Here is a 25,164-nt window from a genome sequence, read left to right as displayed (position 1 = left end):
CAAATCAATTTTTTTGGGTTGATTTGCTTCAAAATCTTCCAGGCAAAATATGAACAATCTAGGGGAAGAAAGGCAAGATCAAGACAAATCAAACAGGATTCCCAAAATATTGATAACTGACGTAGTAGAATGATGAGAATGTAAAGGTTCCGCCCCCCCCCCCTTTTTTTTTACAGGCAGAGTGGACAGTGAGAGAGAGAGAGACAGAGAGAAAGGTCTTCCTTTTGCCGTTGGTTCACCCCCCCCAATGGCTGCTGCGGCGGGCGCACCGCGCTGATCAGAAGCCAGGAGCCAGGTGCTTCTCCTGGTCTCCCATGGGGTGCAAGACCCAAGGACTTGGGCCATCCTCCACTACACTCCCGGGCCACAGCAGAGAGCTGGACAGAAAGAGGAGCAACCGGGACAGAATCTGGCGCCCCAACCAGGACTAGAACCCAGGGTGCCAGTGCCGCAAGTGGAGGATTAGCCTATTGAGCCGCGGCGCTGGCCAAGATTTTTTATAGTAAGTTTATTTTGGTACAAAAATCTTTTTGAAACTCAGCTATAGTTTTTTCATAATACTCATATCCATGAAATTTCTGAAATATTCTTGTATACTTGATATTTTCAAAAAATGGTTGCATAATATAAAAAATAATAAATGGAGTGGCCAGTGTTGTGGCACAGCAGGTTCAACTACCTTTTGGGATGCTTACATCAATACCAAAGTATCTGTTCAAGTCCCTTCTACCGTGCTCCTGATCCAGCTCCCTGCTAATGCACCTGAGAAGCAGCAGATGATGGCTCAAGTACTTGAGGTCCCTGCCGCCCACACAGGAGACCCAGATGGAGTTTCTGGCTCCTGGCTTTGGCCTGGCCTAGCCCTGGATATTGTGGCCATTTGGGATTTGGAGTATGAACCAAAGGGTGGAAGATCTCTGTCACCTAGCCTTTCAAATAAATAAATATTAAAAAAAGAGAGAGAGAGAGAGAGAGAAAGTAGCTTTGTTGCTTCCTAGAACAAAGTCATGTTCCAAAGGCCTCTCATCCATAAAGAATCAAGCTCAGAAAATATGAGCAGAGCTTGTATGTGCAATCCTAGCAGCACTGACCATGCGCAACTGTCACTCCCAGAGTATCAGGCACTAAATTCTCTGTAGACCCAATTTTATTTAATCCCCACAGTTATCTCAACAAGTAAACTCTATCACTCTAGGCCACAGAGGAGGAAAAGGTTATCCAGTCAATTAAAAACCTTGCTCAGGAGGTCGGTGCTATGGCGCAGCAGGTAAAGCCGCCGCCTGCGGTGCCAGCATCCCACATGGGCACCACTTTGAGACCTGGCTGCTCCACTTCCGATCCAGCTCTCTGCTATGGCCTGGGAAAGCAGTGGAAGATGGTCCAAGTCCTTGGGCCCCTGAACCTGCATGGGAAGACCCAGAGGAAGCTCCTGGCTCCTAGCTTTGGATCGGCACAGCTCTGACTGTTGCAGCCAATTGGAGAGTGAACAAGAGGATGGAAGACCTCTCTCTCTCTGCCTTTCCTTCTCTCTCTGTGTAACTCTGATTTTCAAATAAATAAATAAACCTTTAAAAAAAAAAAAAAAGAAAAAAAGCCTTACCCAGAACTGCCCACTTGTTTAAAGTGAGGGCTGGTTTACTTTCATGCATATGCTTTTGATCCCTGTCACTGTGCTTTTATGCATATTGATGAATATTCATATACAATCATATTAAAAGGTCCATTTTTGAAAAGTTATTCTGGGAAAAATGGAACATTAACTGTAGAATACAATTTTGAGGGGAGAGGTCTGGTTCTCCCTTTTGATCATGTAATATTTGGTCAAGCACACAGCAGGGAAGATAGGACAGCCTGTGTTTTAGTGACTGAAAGTGTCTAGACACTGGTCAAAATTCAGAACTATAAACCCAAAGACAGACATTTACTTCATAAAACTCATGGATGAATAAAGGCAATAGCCGTGGATTTGACTCACCATTTTCAGAAATCAGTTCAGGATGAAAGGGAACACAAGATTCAAGTTTTCCAGGCTATCTTGGGGACAGTGAGCCAGAAAAGTGCTGCCCTCATCCATGGTACAGAAGGGGGTAAAAAGCTTGATGGGACACATGACTCAATAGTCCATGGAAAGATATTTAACTTCTCAAAACATGTCTGCAAGATTTATGCTACTCACAGCGCCGAAGTAAGGAGCCTGGTGTACCACGCCCGTGCCTTCTTCCTCCTTCACATAGTGGTCAACGAGCACAGTGAAAGCACCATTTTCTTTATACTGCAATATAAAGGGTAACGAAACACTGTGTCTGTGGTGTTAACTTACAAGTAAGAGCATGACAAAAATTTTAACATGTAAAATTATTTTCAGAACTTCAAAAGACATAACAACTCAGGGTGGAAAGAAACATGCCAATACAATACATCTTTTCCATAAATAATGACTCATCACTTACAAATGAAATAAGTATCTGAAGGAAGACATACAAAAATTAGTGATCACCTTGCCTCAAAAATGGGCCTATTTGGGGCCAGCACTGTGACACAGTGGGTTAAATTACCAACAGCAGACAGCAGCACCAGCATCCCGTATGGGTGGCCAGATTGAGTCCTGCCTGCTCCACTTCCAATCCAGCTCCCTGCTAATGTACAGCAGCAGAAGATGGGCCAAGTATTTGGGCTCCCAAGTGGGAGACCCCAGGATGAAGCTCCTGGCTGCCGGTTTCAGCATGCCCCAGTCCTGGTGTTGCGGTCATCTGGGGATTAGACCAGCAGATAAAGATCTCTAGTTCTCTCTCTGTAACTCTTCCTTTCAAATAAATAAATCTTTTTTTATTTCTTTTTGACAGGCAGAGTTAGACAGTGAAAAACAGAGAGAGAGAGAGACAGAAAGGTCTTCCTTTTTCTGTTGGTTCACCCCCCAAGTGGTCGCTACAGCTGGAGTGTTGCGGCTGGCGTGCTGCGCCAATCTGAAGCCAGGAGCCAGGTGCTTCTCCTGGTCTCCCATGCGGGTGCAGGGCCCAAGCACTTGGGTCACCCTCCACTGCACTCCCTGGGCCACAGCAGAGAGCTAGACTGGAAGAGGAGCAACCAGGACAAAACCTGGCTCCCCAACCGGGACTAGAACCTGGGGTACCGGCGCCGCAGGTGGAGGATTAGCCTAGTGAGCCGCAGCGCCGGCCAATCTTTTTGTTTTTAAAAAGGCTTATTCATGAGTTCTCATGCAGTCTTAGAAAATGTGGTTCTTAAATAATTCATTTCTGATACATTTTCAATCACTGCATTTTGCTTCTCATTTTGCCTTCTGTTCAGGTTAAATATTTTGGTCATAAAAGTAAAATCTTTTTCAAAGGAACAGGTGAGTAGCCAAGAAGTATACAGATTTTTTACTGACAAGATAATGTATCCACTGTAGGTTTAACAGATTACATTCAATTCAATTTTTTTTTTTTTTTTTTTGCCACAGCAATAAGATCAGGTTACTATCAACACTGCTAGAAGATGTACCTTTTCTCATCTCTTCATACCCTTTGTCTCAAACTAGACCTTCTTTGTCCTCCCCCTCCGTCTCAGTAAAATAACTTCACTAAGTGACTTCCACATTGAATTCCTATAATCCTGTGAAAAATATATTAGTATTCACATGTTTAAAAAATATTCTGGGCCAGGCACTGTGGCATAGTGGATAAAGCTGCTGCCAACAACACCAGCATCCCACATGGACACTAGTTCAAGTCCTGGCTGCTCAATTTCTGATCCAGCTCCTTTCTAGGGTGCCAGGGAAAGCAGCAGAAGGCCCAAGTCTGTGGGCCCCTGCACTCACTTGGGAGACTCAGAGGAAACTCCTGGCTGCTGGCTTCAGCCTGGCCCAGCCTTGGCTGTTGTGGACATTTGGGGAGTGAACCAGTAGACGGAAGATACCTTCCCTCCATCCCAATTTTGCCTTTCAAATAAATTAATGAAATTAAAAAAATATTCTGGTTCTATTTGCATTTCACAGATGAGTAAACTCAGAACAAAGATTAAGGCCTTGCTCAAATTATACTGAGTAGTGCTGAAGCTTGGACCTGACCTGAAACAAGGGTCTTGTGGTTCCAATACAACATTACTTTCAACTACAACCCAGCATTTTGCTTAACTAAAAACGAAAATTGAAAAATAATCAGGAATTTTTAACTGTGGTAGCCTAAATCACCCTGAAATATTTTGGAAAGTGTGGTATGAAAGGTGCTAAAAGGTGTGTCTTCAATAGTTCAAATGTAAAGTGAGAATATGAGGTGGGCCCTTAGGATCAGATGCACAGTGAGCCAAAAGCACCTTCCTAGACCTGACTGTGTCCTTGCTACCGAGCCCAGCTCCGGATCTCACCCACGCCGACGCCAGGTCAACAGACACCCCATGGGCAGCAGTGCTGCCTCTCGAGCAGCAGCTATCATTTCAGTTTCACTTGATATTTCAGGGCACGTGTACTACTGCAGCACAACAGGAATTTGTAGCACTTGTATAAAATTCACTACCAGTGTCAGATATTTCAGGAAACTTAACTTAATGGTTACGTGTTATTTGACTTAATTCAGTATATACGAAGTACATATTCTAAACAGACCTCTGCCTTCAGCCAAAATTCCTCTCTAGTGTGTCCACATGCACTTTTTCTGAGAACAGTGAGGGTCCCTCAGGTTCTCAACAATGTCTATGGTTCAAAAAGGTGAGAGTCACCAATGGAGGGGAAAAGTTTTCAGATATACAAGAGAAGAGTGCAGTAAGGACATTTTTCAAAAGGAGAGACTATGGAGGCATCTCAGAAAATGCTTCTTGCAGCTGACATCTGAGTTCAGACTTGGAAGGTGGATTACAACCAAAGAAAGATGAGGTAATTTTTAAAATGTCAGGAAAGCTTAATGAAAACGGCAGTGAGGCAGGAAAGAGGAAGGCCAGTTTGGAGATACGGTTCGGGTGTGGGTCTGCCCCAAATCAAACTGTTGAACAGAGTGAGGACTTGCCAGGAATGCTGGCAAGTAACCAAAGGCTGTGGGAGGGACAAGATGAGGGCAGAGCATAGGGAAATCAATCCAGAGAAACACAGGAGGAGGAAGTCCATTAGGTAGGAAACAAAAAATACAGGTTAACCAATGCACACAAAAATGGATAGATGACAGACACTGGGCATAGGATCCTAATGGTTGAGGCAACAGGTGTCAATTAAATTCTCTTCTCTGTGAGCAGGAATATCACCGTGTCAGCGGATATCTTATCCTGTGTTGTGAAATAAGTGGTATTTCCATTTGATTAGAGGTTCTATGTAATGTCTTTGGTATGAAGGTGCTGTTCATGTTCTTAGTCCAATAGCTTTAATTAAGGATCAGTGAGGGGTCTGGTGCTGTGGTGTAGCAGGTAAAGCCCCACCTGCAGTGTAGGCATCCCACATGGGCGCTGGTTCTAGTACCAGCTGCTCCACTTCCGATCCAGCTCTCTGCTATGGCCTGGGAAAGCAGTGGAAGATGGCCCAAGTCCTTGGGCCCCTGCACTTGCATAGAAGACCCAGAGGAAGCTCCTGGCTCCCGGCTTAGGATCGGCACAGCTCCAGCCACTGCAACCAATTGGGGAGTAAACGAGGAGACGGAAGACCTCTCTCTCTCTGCCTCTCCTTCTTTCTTTGTGTAACTCTTTCAAATAAATAAATACATTTAAAAAAAAGATTATAACTTATTTATTTGAAAGGCAGAGAGATCTTCCATATGCTGGCCACAATGGCCAGGGCTAAGCCAGGCCAAAGCCAGGATCCAGGAGCTTCCTCCGATGTGGTTGCAGGGGCCCAAGCACCAGGGTCATCTTCTGTTTCTTTCCTACACACACTAGCAGGCAGCTGGATTGGAAGGGGAGCAGCTGGGACTGGAAACGGTGCTCATATGGGATGCTAGCAGCAGCTTTATCCACTGTGTCACTATGCTGGCCTCCATGAACTCCACTTTTACATGCAATGTTTTATTTAAGCATTAATAATTTTTTTTTTTGACAAGCAGAGTGGACAGTGAGAGAGAGAGACAGAGAGAAACGTCCTCCTTGTGCTGTTGGTTCACCCTCCAATGGCCGCCGCGGCTGGCATACTGCAACCGGCGCACTGCGCTGATCCAAAGGCAGGAGCCAGGCACCTCTCCCGGTCCCCTATGGGAGACATCCCATGGGCCATCCTCCTCTGCACTCCCGGGCCACAGCAGAGAGCTGGCCTAGAAGAGGGATAGCCGGGACAGAATCCGGCGCCCAGACTGGGACTAGAACCCGCTGTGCTGGCGCCGCAAGGCGGAGGATTAGCCTATTGAGTCGCGGCGCCGGCAGCATTAATAATTTTTAAATGGAATTTGTAAAATAAACAACACAGTAAAAGAAAACCTAAAATTCAAAGCATTTACAATGTAAAATGTAGACAATAATCGATGAAAAATACACACATAAATCTAATAAAATGTAAAGTGACTTCTTATATAACTTGAGACATGTACTTTCAAATATTCCCACATAATTTTAATTATATGGCAAGAAGGCAGCACAATTTAAATTTGCTAATACCATAGCAGGCTTTTGGATTCAGGTACATTCATATGAACAATATAACAACAACACAATGTGAATTTTACTTATGACACTGCTCCAGTTACCGAATACATGGATGTGGACAGTGCCTGCAACAGGGACCCCAAGTTACCTTCACAAAATAGTCGAACAGAGGCATGTATTTCTTGCCCTTGAGATAAGAACCAGGAAACCTTAAAAAAAGGAGAAAGGCAAACTAAAATTTAGATTAAAATCAAAGAAATGAAACTACACACCACTGGCTTGCTTGCTCCCTAGTCATTAATGCTGAAACACACAATTTGAACATCCTAAGTCATGAAACTAAACTTGAATTATATGGGTTTGGGATAATAAAGATTCTGTCTTTTTAAAACGAAAGACACACACCTCAACTGTTTGAATATTCACCTTTCAAGGATCTCATAGTCACTCTCCGATTTGTAGAGGGCTGATAATCTGGCTTCCATTAAAATGAGTAATTTTCCTCTTGCAACATCTATGAGAACAAGGGAAAGAGTGAACCTCAGTGACATTCAGACTGGCTGACTCTACACATGCATCAGGTATCTAATTTTCCTGAGGGGCTCCCATATTCTCTGTATCTGGTATGCCCACTGGTCAGAGGAGTACTGCAAAGAACACTATAGGACACAATTTCTCAGACATGGAAAAGACAAAACTCAAAATACAATCAGGTAGCTGGTAGCTATTATTTATCTTACATTCACTCTAAGGAAATTAATCTTTATTTTCTCTGTCTAAAGTTAAAAATCATATTATTAACAAATCAAGTAGCTCACAAAGCAAAAGTCCCCTGTAGTCTCCCCTCTTGGACATTCTCTGTTGGGCATCTATTCATCCAGATATTTTTCCAAGTATATACTACAAACAATAGAAAGTGTGTAGGTTCTTTTTAAACAATGAGATAATATTCTATATGGTTTTGCAACTTGTTTTCACTTAATATAATGTGAACATCTTTCCATACACCAACCAGCACACATAGAACTTTCTCATTCATTTAAATAGAATTACAGGATTCCACAAGTTGCTTTCAACAAATCAACACTTAAATCGCTTTCAAATTTTCTTGAGTATGAACACTGGAGTAATAAATGTCCTTATACATTTTCTGTGTATCCTTATTGCAAGTGTTTCCAGAGGATACTATCCTAAGAAGAAAAAAGCTGCGCAAATGTATAAAAAACTGATATTATATGATAAAAATCTAGGGTCAACTTAAACTTCCACTGTAAGATACGATACACTAGAATTTCCTAGATTCTGTGTCATGAATACTGTTCACCTGCAGAAAAATCAGAAATTATAGATCATCGCAAAGCCCTCTGGAATTTGCTGAAAAACTGCTATTAATAAGCCTGCTATGCCCCAGTTCTGACTTTAAAGGAACTTTGTTACAAGGGGAGTCCACATTTTCTTATGAAACTCAGACACATAGTTCGTCTGGCAAAGATTTTCTTCCAACAAACTATCCAAATCTGAAGGTATATTTGTTCACAAAGTATCAATTTTCTCTTCGTAAAAACAGCTATGGAAAAGGCCTAGCTAAGCCCATGATAACACTATTAAAAAGGAATACTTGAAAGGCACAAAGTTCATAAGTTCTGTACCAATTCCTAATAATGACGTGATGATCACAGAATCTTAGACTCTTCATCTGTAACAGGGGCAAAATGCATAAAAGCATTTAACAAACTGGAAATTACAAATTTTAATCTGTATTTATTAGTATCTCTGTACTATTTTAATTTTTGTATATTTCTTTTCAATCAGAAAAGAAAAACATTTTGGAAGTTATTTTTTCTGATTTTCTGAAATTATTTTCAAAGAATTATTTACCCTAAAAAGACATGCAAATTTGTATACCTTTCCAAAATATAAATTATCTTATCCACATCAATCATAAATGACCAGGTTCACATTTACCTTTAATCTTCACATATTGCAAATCTGGGTTAACACAAAGTGCGAGGTTACTAGGTAAAGTCCAGGGAGTGGTTGTCCAAGCAACTAAACATATATTTTTATCTTCCTCCAAAGGGAAAGTTACAAATACTGAAGGATCTTGAACATCCTGGAATAAAATGAGATAAAGTATTATTTAACAAATCCATAGCCAGAGACAAGTAATAAAAAGGAACTGATCCTAAAGAGGAATAAAATAAGTAACTCTTCAAGATAAACTGAGCTCCCAAGTAGCCATTTGCCACATTGATTAAAAGAAAATACAGGCTGGTGCCGTGGCTCAAGTCCCAGTTGCTCCTCTTCCAGTCCAGCTCTCTGCTGTGGCCTGGGAGGGCAGCGGAGAATGGCCCAAGTGATTGGGTCCCTGCACCCGGCATGGGAGACCGGGAGGAAGCACCTGGCTACTGGCTTCAGATTGGCACAGCGCCAGCCGTGGCGGCCATTAGGGGAGTGAACCAATGGAAGGAAGACCTTTCTCTCTCTCTCTCACTATCTATAACTCTCTCTCTGTCTCTCTCTCACTGTCTAACTCTGCCTGGCCAAAAAAACAAAAAAGAATATACAAGCAGGAGGGAGGATACGGTAGAAGGTATATTATGTTTGTTTTTTTTTTTTTAAGATTTATTTATTTATTTGAAAGGCAGAGTTACACACAGAGAGAAGGAAAGGCAGAGAGAAAGAAAGATCTTTCATCCACTGGGTCATTCCCTAAATGGCTGCAATGGCCAGAGCTGAGCCGATCCAAAGCCAGGAGCCAGGAGCTTCTTCTGGGTCTCCCATGTGGATGCAGGGTCCCAAGGACTTGGGTCATCTACCACTGCTTTCCCAGGCATATTAGCAGGAGGTGGACTGGAGGTGGAGCAGCCAGGACTTGAACTGGTGCCCATATGGGAATTTGGTACTACAGGCAGTGGCTTTACCCATTATGCCACAGCGCTGGCCCCTCATTATTCTCTTAAATCTATATATATGAAATACATGAAATTTGCTCACCTTATTATGCACATAAAACATTAAATTTATTTTGATATTTCCAACCCATGGAAAAAAAGCAGGCAATTCTAAATAAAAATTGCTAAACACATAAAAATTTTTAAATTTTTAGTAGCTACCAATATGAAACATTTTAGGATTATTATCTATTTAACAGTAAGAGTTAGGTCAATAAAATAACTTGCTTTGGAAACTAGTTTTCCTTTCCTCTAACATATAAAAAAGAATCACACTGAAACACCACACAATTGAAATTATAATAAATCAATATTAATTCAGCTCATTCAACAAAAGAAGATTGGCTCCAACTCTATGGCAATGTTTTAACATGAAAATCTAAAAAATAGGCCGGGGCCGCGGCTCACTAGGCTAATCCTCCGCCTTGCGGTGCCGGCACACCGGGTTCTAGTCCCGGTCGGGGCACCGGATTCTGTCCCGGTTGCCTCTCTTCCAGGCCAGCTCTCTGCTGTGGCCCGGGAGTGCAGTGGAGGATGGCCCAAGTCCTTGGGCCCTGCACCCCATGGGAGACCAGGATAAGTACCTGGCTCCTGCCATCGGATCAGCGCGGTGCGCCGGCTGCAGCGCGCTGGCCGCGGCGGCCATTGGAGGGTGAACCAACAGCAAAGGAAGACCTTTCTCTCTGTCTCTCTCTCTCACTGTCCACTCTGCCTGTCAAAAAAAAAAAAAAAAATCTAAAAAATAAACATCTCTTGGGGTGACTATTTGGGCTGATAATGGATGGATACCTACAACCCACACCAGAATGCCTAGATTTGAATTCTGGCTCTGGTTCTGAATTCTAGCTTCTTATGAATACGGACCCTGGGAGGCAGAAGGGATAGCTCAAGTGGTTAGGTCCTTGCCACCTACATAGAAGACCTGGACTGAGTTGCTGGCTCCTGGCTCTAGCCCCAGTTGTCATGGGCATTTGGGAAGTGGGCCAACAGGTAGGGGTGCTCTTTCTCAATCTCTTCTCTGTTTCTTTGCTTTCCAAATCAATAAATAGCTTAAAGGTAGAGTGAATCACTCCTCAAAACAAAACAAGTGCATTCTAAATAAAGTACCATGAGAAAAAGGAGCTCAATAAATGACAACTTATTTACCTTGTACAACATCAGACAAGCCTAGGACACTACAAATGTACTGATAGGTACCAGGCAAATATATCAATATGTATCATGAAATAAAGGACTGAGAAATGTTTAAGATTAAAGGCTAGAGATACAGCAATTAAATGAAGTGTATGATCTATGACTTTTTTATTTACTTGAAAGGCAGATAGATACACAGATAGGAAGAAACGGAGTCAGAGAGTTATCTCCATATGCTGATTCACTCCCCAAATGCCTCTAACAGTTGAGGCTGGCGGCTGGGAGCTCAATCTCAGTCTACCATGTAGGTTGCAGGGTACCAACTATAGACATCACCTGCTGCCCTCTGGGGTACACATACACATCAGCAGGAAGTTGCAATCAGAAGAGCTGGGACTTGAATCAGGTACTTTGATAAGGGATCCGGGCTGTGACTCAACGCACTGTACCACAACACCCATCCCAATGATTATCATTAAAAAAAAAAAAAAAAAAAAAAAAAAAAAGGAGGATATGTTCCTCAAAACATCTCAGGACACTGTTTGGCTCCCCACATTCTGTGTTGGAGTGCCTGGGTCTGAACTCTGGCTCCTTTCCTATTTCCACCTTCCTGATAATTTACACTGTGGAGGCAGCAGGCTATGGCTCAAGTGGTTGGGTCCCTGACACCCATATGAGAGACCTGGACTGAGTTCCTAGCTTGTGGTTTTGTCCTGGTCCAGATCCAGCTATTGCATGCATTTGGGAAGAGAAACAGTGGAAGAGATTCTCTCTCTCTGTCACTCTACTTTTCAAATAAAAATTAAAATGAAAAAAGGATGCATAAACCACAGTCTATTTGTTTTATGGAACACTGTATGGTAGTATAGCAGGTAAATGTAAGTAAGTTCAAGGCTACTTGTATCAAATGGAAAATATTTAAAAATATAATATTTAATATAAAAAGGTGCTGAAGTAGTAGAGTGATATTTAGAAACATTCAGAATCATGTTGTAAGTTTATGGATATTTATGAAGAAAGCAAACATATGAACATGTATATGAAAAAAATACCAAATTCAACACAGGGATACCTTTAAGGAAGTAAGGAAGCAAAGAGAAATGAGAAAGATGTTGCTAATAAACAAATAATATATTTGGGCATAGTCACCTATATAGAAATTAGAACAAAGCTTCTCCAATTATGTGTAACATTGATGGTGTGGTGCTCACACACACAACTGAGTGAAAGACACCAGATATAACAGAATACATTCAATTATACATAGCACAAAGTCAGGCAAAATTTATAAATTATTTATAATATTTGATTTATGCTTAAAAAGCAGATATATCATTATTTGTAACATATCAAATGGTATACTCAAGATTTACACATTTAAATACTATACATTTTACTAACCTCTAATAATCATAATACTGATATCCATTAATGATATACATACTAAAGGAAAATAACCCAAATAAGTAAAGTACCAATTTAGACAAAATACAGAGGAGAGAGAACATGTTAAGCTAGACCATGGAAAAGTAATTAACAAAATTCTTATTAAGGGAAATACTACAATACAAAAGTAATAATTATAAAGGGGGAGGGAATTTACAGATTAAAACAGAGCTGCTATGTCCTGAATGCACTCATATGTAATCCCCCACAAAATTCCTGTGTGAAGGTGTAATGTAAAAGGATTGAGGCGTGGGTCCGTAAGAGGTGATTAGGTCATGTGGAACTCTCATGAACAGGATAGATACCCTTATAAAACGGCTTCAGGGAACTACCTAGGCCTTCCCTCTCCCCTGCCTTTCAGCTTCTTTGCCCTTCCTCTCATGCTTAGTAACAGACTGCAGGCCTCACCAGACACTGAATCTGCTGGTGTCTTGATTGTGGACCTTCCAGACTCTGGAACTATGAGAACTGCATTTCTATTCTTATCATCAATTACTCAATTTTAGTTATTTTGTTACAGCATCTCAAACACTTAAGACAAGACCCAAAAGATTAACTATTACCACGTGTGAACCTTTGGCATATACTGATTCAAAAACTAATCCCAGAAGAAATTATGAAATAATTAAAAATGTGAACAGTGATGATACAAATTAACCATAAAATATTAATCTTAAGGATATTAAAGAGGATTGATGACATCTTTAGGCATGATAAATAATGTTAATATGGTAATGTTCAAAATAAGATTCCTTATCTATATCAAACATACATATCTACTTTTGCATGTTTTTGAAATTCTCCACATTGGAGTATTTTACAATAATAAGCAAATACAGCAATACATTAAGATTTGACAAAGCTAGGATCTGGTACTCAGGTGTTGACTATATTCTCTACATTTTACAAAAAATATTTACTTTTCATCTATTTGGAAGGCAGAGTAATAGAAAGTGAAAGCAAGAGAGTGAGAGTGAAAGCAAGAGATCTTCCATCCTCTGGTTCACTCCCCCAAACAGCAAGGACCGGCCAGGTCGAAGTCAGTAGCATGGAACTCTACCTAGGTCTCCCGTGTGGGTGACAGGGGCCCGAGCATCTGAGGAATCATCTGCTGCCTCCCAAGATGCACTAGCAGGAAGACGGATCAGAAGTGGAGCAGCTGGGCCTGGAACTGGCATTCCAATAGGGAATGTGAGTAACCCAGGCACCACAATGCCTGCCAGTGTTCTCCCCATTTTTGTGGTTGAAATATTTTATTAAAAAAACAGAACCCAAAATGAGCACAATCATTTCTACCTCATAAGGATTTGCAAAGATCAAATGGGATATATGAAAGCATTCTGTAATACGAAAGTGTTTGTGAAAAATAAATTTCACTGATATAATTTCCAAACCTTGACTATGAAACAAGAATTCCAAACAAGTCAGCATGCATTAAAAGCAATGGATTAGGGGCCAGTGTTGTGGCATAGCAGATAAGCCTTAACCCACTCCCTGCAATGCCCATATTCCATATGGGTGTTGGTTTCAGTAAGGCTGCTTCACTTCTGATACAGCTAACTGCTAGTCTGCCTCAGAAAGTGGCAGAGGATGGCCCAAGTCTTGGGCTCCTACCACCCTTGTAGGAGACCGAGGAAGTTCCTGAGCTCGGCCTGGCCCAGACCTGGCCTTTCGGGGAGTGAACCAGTAGATGGAAGATCTCGCTCTCTCTGTTTCTCTTTCTCTGTAACTTTCAAATAAATAATAAAAATAAATCAATTTTAAAAACTGCAATGGGTTAGATAAACTCTAAAAAGTGGAAATATGGGGACGGTTTTGTGGCGCAGAGGGTTGTCTCTTGCAATGCTGGCATCTCTTATTGTAGAGCCAGTTAAAGTCCTGGCTGCTCCGTTTCTGACCCAGCTCCCTGCCATGTACTAGGGCCCCTGCCACTGGAGACTCCTGGCTTCCAGAACATTGTGGCCATTTGGGGGAGTCAGGAAGATCTTTGTTTCTCCATCTTTCAAGTAAACAATTAAGGGCCAGTGCTGGGGCTTAGCCGATAAAAAGCAAGCCCTGTGACACCAGCATCCCATGTGGGAGCTGGTTCAAGTCCCACCTGCTCCACTTCCGATTCAGCTCCCTGCTAATGCATCTGGGAAAGCAGAGGAAGATGACTCAAATCCATGGGTGGCTGCATCCACAAAGGAGACCCAGAAGAAGCTCTTGGCTCCTGGCTTCAGGCCAGCCCAGCTCCAGCCATTGCGGCCATTTAGGGACTGAACCAGTGGATGGAAGATTTCTCTCCGGTACCCATTATCTCTCTGTAACTCTGACTTTCAAATAAATAAATAAATGAATCTTAAAAAAAAAAAAACTTCCTGATTATATACAAGAGAATTGAGAGTTCAGATTCAAGAAGACTCTCAGTTACTATGTATCTAGATGAGGTAAAGGAGCTTCCTCTGTAACATCAGAGCTGTATAGATACTGGTATCATACCAATGACAGCAAGTTACTCCATCTCATCAGAAAACAGACCATATAGTATCCATTACTTCACATTACCTTATCTTCTAAATACTTTTAAGAAATAAATGCTGCTATGAGATCAAGTATATCATAACTGGACTAGTTAACCAAAGAGAAAGAAACAAAAAAATGATTAAAACAAGCAAAACCTATCATACTGAGACATACGTTAAGTCCAGTGGGGATAAAAAAGAATCCATTTTAATCATAGTACAGCTTCTGTCCAAAGACTGGCATTATTATCAGGGCTTGGTAAGAAGTGTCAGTCTAAAGCTCAGGGTAATTTTCCACACTGGGACTATTTGGGGTATGTGATGACAATCATTCAAGGTTCATATACATAACCCAATGCCAAATGAGGTCTCACAATTTCACATACCTTGTAATTCTGGTGTGATTCGAAGTTGGAAAGTGGAGTGTTGCATGCAGTGGAGAAGGGCATGACTTTCACACCTCTATAAACAAGGCCTTTATCATAGAGCTGTTTGAAGACCCACCTAGCAAGAGTTGGAAATTTACAATTACTTAACCAAAAATTTTATGTCCATACATGAAAACATATATGCCAGTCTGCTTAGTTTCTAACTGCCAAGAAGTGAAACAACAATGTCTCTCAATTGAAGACTAGCTGACAAATTACAATGCATTGGTATGATGGGGTATTATGCAGATATTAAAAATGTTAACGTCTACTAATATGGAAAAGATGCTCATGACATGATATTAAGAAAAGCGATTGGGGCTGGCGCTGTGGCGCAGCGGATTAATGTCCTGGCCTGAAGTGCTGGCGCCGATTCAAGTCCCAGCTACTCCTCTTCCGATCCAGCTCTCTGCTATGGCCTAGGAAAGCAGTGGAAGATGGCCCAAGTCCTTGGGCCCCTGCATCCACGTGGGAGACCCGGAAGAAACTCCTGGCTCCTGGCTTCAGCTCAGCGCAGCTCCGGCCATTGCAGCCAATTGGGGAGTGAACCAATGGAAGGAGCACCTCTCTCTCTCCCCCTCTCTCTGCCTCTCCTCTCTCTGTGTAACTCTTTCAAATAAATAAATATTCTTAAAAAAAAAAAAAAAAAGAGAAAAGCAATCAATAGACCACAGAATTCTGTGGTTCAATATGGTCCCAATGATATAAATTTGTATATATCAGTGTACATATTCACATCTTTTGAAAAACATAGATTTTTTTACCAATAATTTCATTTTGGTTGGCATTTCTGAGCATTTTCTTTAAGTTGTTTTTCAGTATACTGTTTAAATTTCACTACAATGTGTTCATTATGATAAAATAATTGCAAATGCAATTTTTTTTTTGACATGCATAGTTAGACAGTGAGAGAGAGACAGAGAGAAAGGTCTTCCTTCCATTGGTTCACTCCCCTAATGGCCGCCATGGCTGGTGCTGTGCCGATCTGAAGCCAGGAGCCGGGTACTTCCTCATGGTCTCCCATGTGGGTGCAGGGACCCAAGCACCTGGGCCATTCTCCACTGCTTTCTCGGGCCACAGCAGAGAGCTGGACTGGAAGAGGAGCAACCGGGACTAGTACCTGGTGCCCCAACAGGGACTAGAACCCAGGGTGCCTGCGCCGCAGGCGGAGGATTAGCCACGTGAGTCACGGCGCTGGCCGCAAACGCAATTTTAAAAGCACAAACCTTAGTGATTAGGATCAAGTACCTTTCCCATAGTCAGTCAAAAACTTTTTCTGAATATTTAAAAAAATGGGATGTATGAAGACACAAGCATCAACAGCAACAGTCACGCCAAGTTCTTCTGTGATTTATACTCACCTGTCCTAATTGGATAACAAAGTACATAAGTAACCCTTATTTAAGCCTTTCTTTTTTTCATTTTTATACTGTAGTTCTACATAATTGGCATAATAAAAGAATTAGCTTCTCCTCCATTTGCTAAAATGACATTTTGTGGGCCAGCATTCTGGCATAGTGTATAAAGCCACTGTATGCGACACCAGCATCCCAAATAGGCGCCAGTCTGAGTCCTGGTTGCTCAACTTCCTATTCAGCTCCCTGCTAACAGCCTGAAAAACGCAGCAAAAGACAGTGCAAGTGTTTGGGCCCCTGCCACCCACATGGGATATCTGGATGAAGCTCCTGGATCCTGGCTTTGGCCTGGCCCAGAGCTGGCAATTGTGGCCATCTGGGGAATGAACTAGTGCATGGAAGATCTCTCTCTCTTTCACTCTCTGTAACTCTTTCAAAATAAATAAATTAATTAATTAATTAAAAAAAAAATCTAGCTTCAAGCCAAGAACTGTAAAATTAACTGTCTGATTTCAGGCAAGTCACAACCATTTGCCTTTACTTTAAACAGGGGTCCTAACCCAATTCACAGAATTCTGTGGATCATCTGGGAAAACATGTGGAAGTACTTTATATACTTCAAAAACCATTTAAATTATCACCACTACTAATATTATTAAATGAACCTCCTACTTTTTTTTTTTTAATTTACCATCAGACTACACACATTGTTTATATGCCAACAAGTTCTTTAGGAACAACTATCATTCTAATACCAAGAGACTTTAAATTTTTTTCCCCTCCCAATCCAAGCAAATGTTATATAAACTAAGAAGTAAGGTTTAGAGTTATATTGGCCAACATGTTACCCATGTGTGTTTTTGATTTGCATTAAAATGTTTAAACTCATTGAAATAAAAAAATAAGTTTTTTACTAATTGTGGTTAAAACTTAATCACATTTAAGTGCTCAATGTTTCTGATCTAGTTTCTTTTTGAGATATTTAACACAGAACCTGATTTTCAGCTGTTCTAATCATGGGAACTCCAGCTGTACAAATGAATAACAAACCCCCAGCCAACATCTCTGGCATATCCAAGGCTTCCTGTCCTTTGATATACAGATCTGGAGATGTGTCCACAGGGACATGTCAGGGTCAGGGTCTTAAGAACTATCTCAAGGTGCCTAGCTCCTCAAGGGCAAAGGACATATGCCAAGCATGTGCAACAGATCTTGACTAAAGAAATGTAAACAGATAAGGCATAAGAGTCACAAGCATCCTCTATGAAATGCAAAGTAATTATATATTACAAAACACCTTTCACAATTCACCTGTACATTTATGCATAATTTAATGAAAGTAGACCTTTCTTAGGACTGAATTATCTATCTTACACATTTTGCAACCCCTATTAATGGTGCCTGTTTGCCCAGTAATGATTAATACATTAATGGAGGAAGCCCAAGTTAAACCACCTACCAGGAATGGCATTGCTACCATTTCATTTGGAACTGCTATAGAACAATGCCTTCATTACATAATTTCTTCAAGCATTAATTCAAAGATGTAATCTCTTAGATTTAATTCCTTAACCAAACAAAACTACCTCTGAAAACTAATTTTCCCTAAATTTAGTACAAATTAATTTGACAGGGGCCAGCGGGTAAAACCACTGCCTACAGTGCCGGCATCCCATATGGGTGCCGGTTTGAGTCCTGGCTGCTCCACTTCCTATCCAGCTCTCTGCCATGGTCTGGGAAAGCAGTAGAAGATGGCCCAAGCCCTTGGGCCCCTGCACCTGCATGGATTCCTGGAAGAAGCTCCTGGCTCCTGGCTTTGGATTGGCGCAGTTCCGGCCATTGTGGCCAATTGAGGAGTGAACCAGCAGATCGAAGACCTCACTCTCTTTCTCTCTCTACCTCGCCTTCTCTCTGTGTAACTCTTTCAAATAAAATAAATAAATCTTTAAAAAAATTAATTTGACAAAAAAAGATATTAGGCCATTTATATTCTTTATTCTAATTATTCATGCTGAAATACTAATGTACTTGATGATTGCTGTTCAACCTATTGGGGCTATTATATACTACAAAAATATGCATATTCTACTACATTTCTCCAATCCCAAATCCCAATTTCAAATCTGTTCCAAAAGATTTCAGATAAATAATTATGGACCTTAAAATAAATGAATTCATGCTACCACACCTCTCTATTGACGGAATATTTATCATATTTAAGTAAATATTTAAGTAAACCTACCAGACAGATTCCATAAATTGTGGATACAGAGTTTTGTAGTCATTGTCAAAGTCAATCCATCGGCCAAGTCTGGTGACAGTAGACTTCAAAAGACATAATTAAGGTAGTATTAGACAATGATCTTTGGTGGTTTTTTATTTCCATTGTCAAAATACATGGTAATTTTTTGAAAACAATCAATAGTTCAAGTAAATCTGTATTGGAAACTGATTAAGGATCAGTTTTCTTTACATTCATCCAAAAACACAGATAATATTATTGACCACTATTTGGCAAACACCAGGCACAACTGTTACTGGTAAGAATTACCAACGGGTGCTAGAATTAATGAATAAAAGAATATTTGCAAAGATTCTCACTTTAGGATACTCATTAATTGTGGGGAGCAACCCGGACTGGACTGAGTTACTGGAATTAAGACTTATTCTATGCATCTGCTCTCCCACAATATGGCGCTGGGAGAGGAGAAAACAGCTTCTACGCAGCTGCCTCTTGCCAACTTGAGTGATGACCTCCAGGAGCTGATCCTGCTCCTGATTGGAGGAGAGCAGCGTACTCGGCGTGTGGGTAGCAGAGTTGGGATTGGTGGAAGAGGACTATAAAGGAGGAGAGAGACAACATGCACCAGGAACATCTAAGGGGAACATCTAAGAGGAACACCTGTGCAGCCCCCGAGAGAGCCGGCCGGCGGTGTGCCGCTCCCCTGCGGAAGTGGGGAATGTGGCCAGGGGGAACTGCCCTTCCACGGAGGTGGAAGGGATAGTAGCCAACCCGGGAAGAACCAGCAGCAAACCCGGGGAGGGCCGAGCAGACAAAAGAACAGCGCAGGGTCCTGTGTCGTTCCTCCACGAAGAGGGGGAGCGACATAATGGTGCCGTGACTCAGATATGAAGCCTAGGCAGGGTTTAGTGTCGTTCCTCCATGAAGAGGGGGAGCGACAATTAATTACTAAAAAAAACCCTACAACTTTACAGAAGAAAAACTTGATAAAACCATACTCAAGTGAACAAGACTATCATCACTAATAAGATACAACAACAATATATGCCTCCTAATATGATATACTGAAAGGGGCACGGCATCACTTCTGAGGCACTTCTGCCAAAAACGTATAATCTAAATTGAATTATAAAGAAACATCAGAGAGGGACATTATATAAAATAACTCATCTGTATGCTTCAAAAGTGACAAGGTCACAAAAGACAAAGAAAATCTGAAAGAATGTTCCATACTGAAGGAGACTAAGACGACATGACAACTAAATTCAATGTGTGACCCCACATAGGACTGTGGGTTAGGAATAAAAATTAGTTGGGGTTAGCGCTGTAGCAGTGGGTTAATGCCCTAGCCTGAAGTGCCAGCATCCCATAGGGGCACCAGTTTGAGACCTGGCTGCTCCACTTCCTGTACAGCTCTCTGCTATGGCTTGAGAAAGCAATGGAAGATGGCCCAAATTCTTGGGCCCCTGCACCTGCGTGGGAGACCCAGAGGAAGCTCCTGGCTTCTGGCTTCGGATTGGCACAGCTCCGGCCGTTGCGGCCATCTGGGGAATGAACCATCAGATGGAGGAACTTTCTCTCTCTCTCTCTCTGCCTCTCCTCTCTCCGTGTAATTCTGACTTTCAAATAAACGAATAAATCTTAAAAAAAAATAGTGGGACAAATAATGACATTTAAATGAATCTATCATGTTTTATAAATATTAACTTCCTGGTTCTGAAAAGTTACACTATGGGGGTCGACACTGTGCCTAAGCAGGTAAAGCCACCATCTGTGGAGCTGGTATCCCATATGGGTGCCAGTTCCAATCCCAGCTGTTCCACTTTCAGTCCAGCTCTCTGCTAATGTGCCTGGAAAAGCAGCAGAGGATGACCCAAGTACTTGAGACCCTGTACCCATATGAGACCCAGAAAAAGCTCCTGGTTCCTGGCTTAGGACTGGCCCAACTCTGGCTGTTGTGGCCATTTGGGGAAGAGAACCAGTGGATGGACAAACTCTCTGTCTTTCCCTCTCTCTCTGTAACTCTGCCTTTCAAATAAATAAATCTCTAAAAAATGAAAAGTTGTACCATGAGTATTGAAGGTATCAGAAATTGGTTAAGATGGGGGCCTGCATTGTGATATAGCGGGTGAGGCCACTGCCTGTGTTGCTGGCATCCCATATGGCACTGGTGTGTGTCCCAGCTGCCCTACTTCCCATCCAGCTCCCTGCTAATGGCCTGAGAAATGCAGCAGAGGATGGGCCAAGTGCTTGGGTCCATGCACCCACATGGGTGACCTTGAGAAAGCTCCCAGCTCCAGCCTGGTCCAGCCTCAGCTATTGCAGCCATCTAGGGTGTGAACCAGCAGACAGAAAAGCTCTCTCTGTCTCTCTTCTCTCAGCAACTTTTTCAAATAAATAAATCTTTGGAAAAAAAAAGAAACTGGAAAAGATGGATGTCAGTTATAGAGAACTTTTCATAATATTTTCACATTATTTTAGTAAGCCTGAAATGATTTCAAAGTGAAAACTTAGGGGCCAGCGCTGTGGCGCAGAGGGTTAAAGCCTGGCCTGAAGCACGGGATTCCTATATGGGCGCTGGTTCTAGTCCTGGCTGCTCCACTTCCGATCCAGTTCTCTGCTATGGCCTGGGATAGCAGTAGAAGATGGCCCAAATCCTTGTGCCCCCACACCTGCATGGGAGACCTGGAAAAAGCTCCTGGCTCCCGGCTTCGGATCGGGGAAGCTCCAGCTATTGTGGCCATCTGGGGAGTGAACCAGCAGATGGAAGACTCACTCTCTCTGTCTCTACCTCTCTCTGTAACTCTTTCAAATAAATAAAATAAATCTTAAAAAAAAAAATGTGAAAAGTTAAAGACCTGTGTCCTTGTTATACTCATGATTTTACCCTATTGGTAACAAGGCAAGAAAGTTAGCCTGCAAAAAAATTGAGGAGCTCTGATTTTTCATGTTGTTGAAATCAGTTTATTCATTGGTGAAGAAAAGCCACTCAAGATTTTGGTTTCTGTTTGTTTGTTTCAAAGATTTATTTATTTATTTATTTATTTGAAAGGCAGAGTTACAGAGAGACAGACAGAGAGACAGATCTTCCATCTGTTGGTTCACTCCCCAACTGGCCACAATGGCTGGGCCAAGCTGAAGCCAGGAGCCCAGAGCTTCTTCCCAGTTTCCCACATGAGTGCAGGGGCCCAACCACTTTCCACAGTTTTCCCAGATAATTAGCAGGGAGCTAGATGGGAAGTGGAGCAGCCAGGTCTCAAACCGGCACCTACATAGGATGCTGGCATCACAGGCAGCAGTTTTGTCTGCTATGCCACAATGCCAGCCCATACTCAAGGTTTTTGAGCAGAGGAAAAGCATGAAGACAGTTTTGTAGAGTAAAAAACATGGCAGCCTTACTGGAAAGGTCATGAGGAACATGCTGGATAGATTTACAGAAATGAACATGATGGTAGGTGAGGATCTAGGGAAAGATTATTAGAATTTAGTGACTATATACTATGAGAAAGGACTTGATAGGATTTGGTGCCTGGTTTTGATCACGTGGATTAATGTCTGAAGGATGGAAGGAATGATACCATCGCCAGAATAGAGAATTCTAAACAACAAGGTTGAGAGGTCAAAGGTAAGATGGAGTCTACTGAAGAAATAAAAGAAGCCATACAGACACAGTAATGTAATCTGAGATGCAGGGAAAGAACAAGTGGGCAGCAGCTCTCCGGCTGTGGGAGCTCTGTTATTATGAGAAGCAGCAGGAAACAGGGGTGTCAAACTCACATAATAGTTCAGGAACTGGCATCGTGGCACAGCAGGTCAAGCAACCACCCAGAATATCCTCATTCCATGTCACAGCACCAGTCTGAGCTCTCTGTTTGAGCAAATGCGCTTGGGAAAGTGGAGGAAGATGAACGACCCAACTGCTCGGGGCCCTCCCAACAAAGTAGGAGACTTGGATGGAATTCTGGGCTCTTGACTTCACCCTGGGGCGGACCCAGTTGTTGCATTCATTTGGGAGCGAACCAGTTAACAGAAGAAATCTTTTTCTCTCTGATCGTCTTTGTCTTTCCCTCTCTGTCACTCTACCTTTCAAGTAAATAAAATCTTTAATATAAAAAAGAATGGTTCAAACTTGAATTTTTAAAAATACCTGAATTATTTTACTGAAACACTGAGGTAAATATGATTTTTCATGGTTATATACTGTTTGTAGGCAGGAGATTAAATATGAAGAGCAACAAAGTACATGGAAGTCAGAAAAGAGAGGGTTTAGTTTAGGCTAAAAGTTTAAGTAAGAGGGTTGGAGGGGACTCTTCTTAGGTACATACAGTATACAGGGTCAATCCCTCCTGTGTTACACCTCACACAGGCAACCATACTTTTGGGAGTAATTCATAAAGGGTGCAAAGGACCATAAACAATTCAAGTCCCATTTACGAAGTCAATTTTGTGTTTATTCAACAGAAAACAACCCAACATACCTTCCACTCTGTAGAGTATCTCATCACAATTGCTCGGCACTGATTGTTATACTCTGCAATACCCATTTTGGCAACATCCTCTGGTCCTTTGATCCCCAGTGTCTTATCAATTTCATATTCCTGAAAATTTTTTGATAAGCTTGTTAACATTCCTATCAAACTATAGGAACTAAGTAACTCTAGAAAATAGCTTTAAAAATGAGTTCTTAAAAAAACTGTACAGAGAAAATGAACTATAAATAATGTTATAGAAATGAGGTTAAAAAACTGACATAGTCAAAACTCTTAGTAATTTATTATATGATGAAATATAATAATCTATAAGATCTGGAACATTATAAGGCTAGAAGCAAACATACCACAGGTAAACCATGACAATCCCATCCAAATCTTCTGTCAACGTGAAACCCACTCTGGTGAGCATATCTTGTAACTATATCTTTAATTGTCCCTGCAAGTATATGTCCATAGTGAGGCAGTCCAGTTGCAAAAGGAGGCCCATCATAGAAGGTAAATCTAACAGAGATAATCAAAACACAATGTTAAAAGACAGCAAGAATTTAGGACATGTTTCTATAGATAGCTCCTGTCACAGTGAAATCTTTAGGGAAAAGAAAACTGGCAAGATTAGGATGTTCACAGATATAATTTAATAGACATTTATTAAATGTCTTGCCTTCATAAAGGTTACAGTTATGGTAGCGCTGGAGAGACTGTCATTAAAACAGTCATTTTATTTATTAGTTCCTTGTAATAGGGCAAGTTATTAACCCAGAGCCTGAGCTATCTCATCCGTAAAGCAGGACAATAAACACTTATTTCATAGTTTCTGAGCAGAGAAGACACCTAATGGAAACAGTGACTAAAGGACTAGTCTTTTAGGAGAATGGACACTAGAGGCAGGAAGTGTAGTAGTAAAGTTCCACAGGGTACTTACACTTAGGTCTAAGTGCCTCAGTGAGGGTGCTGATTATGATAAAGGTAGAAAGGAAGTGGGTGGTATATAAACGCTATTCGGAGGACGTCTTAAACAGAATCTCCCCTCATAAGAACTCATTCATTCAACATATTGAGTACTCACTATATAGAAAACCGGGAGACTCTGGGACTACAAAGATGAATAAAGTTTCTATTTTAATGGAACGAAGTCTAAGAAATGACTACTATTAAGCACTCTACCTTTACAAAAGAAACTCACATACTTTGGCCTGTGTTTTGATTGCTTTAAGCATTCCTGAAAACAATTAAATTCAGACCAGAACTGCAAAATTTTCTCTTCTTCAGCAGGAAAATTGATGTTTTCTGGAACTTGTTGAACCATTTTGTTGCTGAAAGAGAAAACAAATATACCACTGTCAAAAAGAAATCTAAATTAACAGCATACTCTATTATGAAAATGGCTATATACTTCACTATCTATATTACCTAGTACTTTAAAATATTAATTTTACTGAGTTAAGATTCACATATGATAAAGTATATACTTTCAAAGTATATAAAACAATATATTCATAAAGTTGTATAACCATCACTACTATTTAATTTCAGGACATTTTTAATATTCTAATCCCAAATCCCATAACCATGAGCAGTCTTTCCATATTCTCTCCTGCCTCTGTCCTGGTAACCATTAATTTGTTTTCCTTTTTTTAAGATTTATTGGCCGGTGCTGTGGCACAGTATGTAAAGCTGCCGCCTGCAGTGCTGGTATCCCATATGGGTGCAGGTTTGATTCCCGGCTGCTCCACTTCCGATCCAGCTCTCTGCTGTGGCCTGGGAAAGCAGAAGATAGCCCAGGTCCTTGGGCCCCTGCACCAGCGTGGGAGACCTGGAAGAAGCTCCTGGCTCCAGGCTTCAGATCGGCACAGTTCTGGCTGTTGCGGCCAACTGGGGAGTGAATCAGTGGATAGAAGACATCTCTCTGCCTCTCCCTCTCTCTGTGTAACTCTGATTTTCAACAGCCAGGGTTGGGCCAGGCCAAAGTCAGGAGCTAGGAAATCTGGATCTCCCACTTATGTGGCAGGGGCCTGAGCACTTGGACAATCTTCTGCTGCTCTCCCCAGGCCATTAGCAG

General features: G+C 41.5%; 1 protein-coding gene across 2 annotated transcripts in view; it reads right to left on the bottom strand.

The window, feature by feature from the left end:
• Nucleotides 1-25,164, bottom strand: part of IARS1 (isoleucyl-tRNA synthetase 1) — an 89,388-nt gene that overhangs the window by 55,792 nt on the left and 8,432 nt on the right. For both annotated transcript variants that reach the window (XM_051859118.3, XM_089336209.1), the window contains 9 exons: nucleotides 24,293-24,418; nucleotides 23,450-23,606; nucleotides 23,091-23,210; nucleotides 18,613-18,695; nucleotides 14,974-15,091; nucleotides 8,515-8,662; nucleotides 6,976-7,063; nucleotides 6,698-6,758; nucleotides 2,177-2,272 (listed from right to left, as the gene is read on the bottom strand). In XM_051859118.3, the coding sequence (XP_051715078.1) occupies nucleotides 2,177-2,272; nucleotides 6,698-6,758; nucleotides 6,976-7,063; nucleotides 8,515-8,662; nucleotides 14,974-15,091; nucleotides 18,613-18,695; nucleotides 23,091-23,210; nucleotides 23,450-23,606; nucleotides 24,293-24,411 (990 nt within the window). In that variant the 5' untranslated portion in view covers nucleotides 24,412-24,418. The remainder of the gene's footprint in view (nucleotides 1-2,176; nucleotides 2,273-6,697; nucleotides 6,759-6,975; nucleotides 7,064-8,514; nucleotides 8,663-14,973; nucleotides 15,092-18,612; nucleotides 18,696-23,090; nucleotides 23,211-23,449; nucleotides 23,607-24,292; nucleotides 24,419-25,164) is intronic.

This window comes from Oryctolagus cuniculus, chromosome 1 (genome assembly GCF_051225735.1).
Source record: "Oryctolagus cuniculus isolate XC-2025 breed Fujian yellow rabbit chromosome 1, ASM5122573v1, whole genome shotgun sequence".
NCBI classification, from domain to species: domain Eukaryota; kingdom Metazoa; phylum Chordata; class Mammalia; order Lagomorpha; family Leporidae; genus Oryctolagus; species Oryctolagus cuniculus.
Note: the sequence above shows the minus strand (reverse complement) of the source record. Positions and strands in the feature narration are given on the sequence as shown.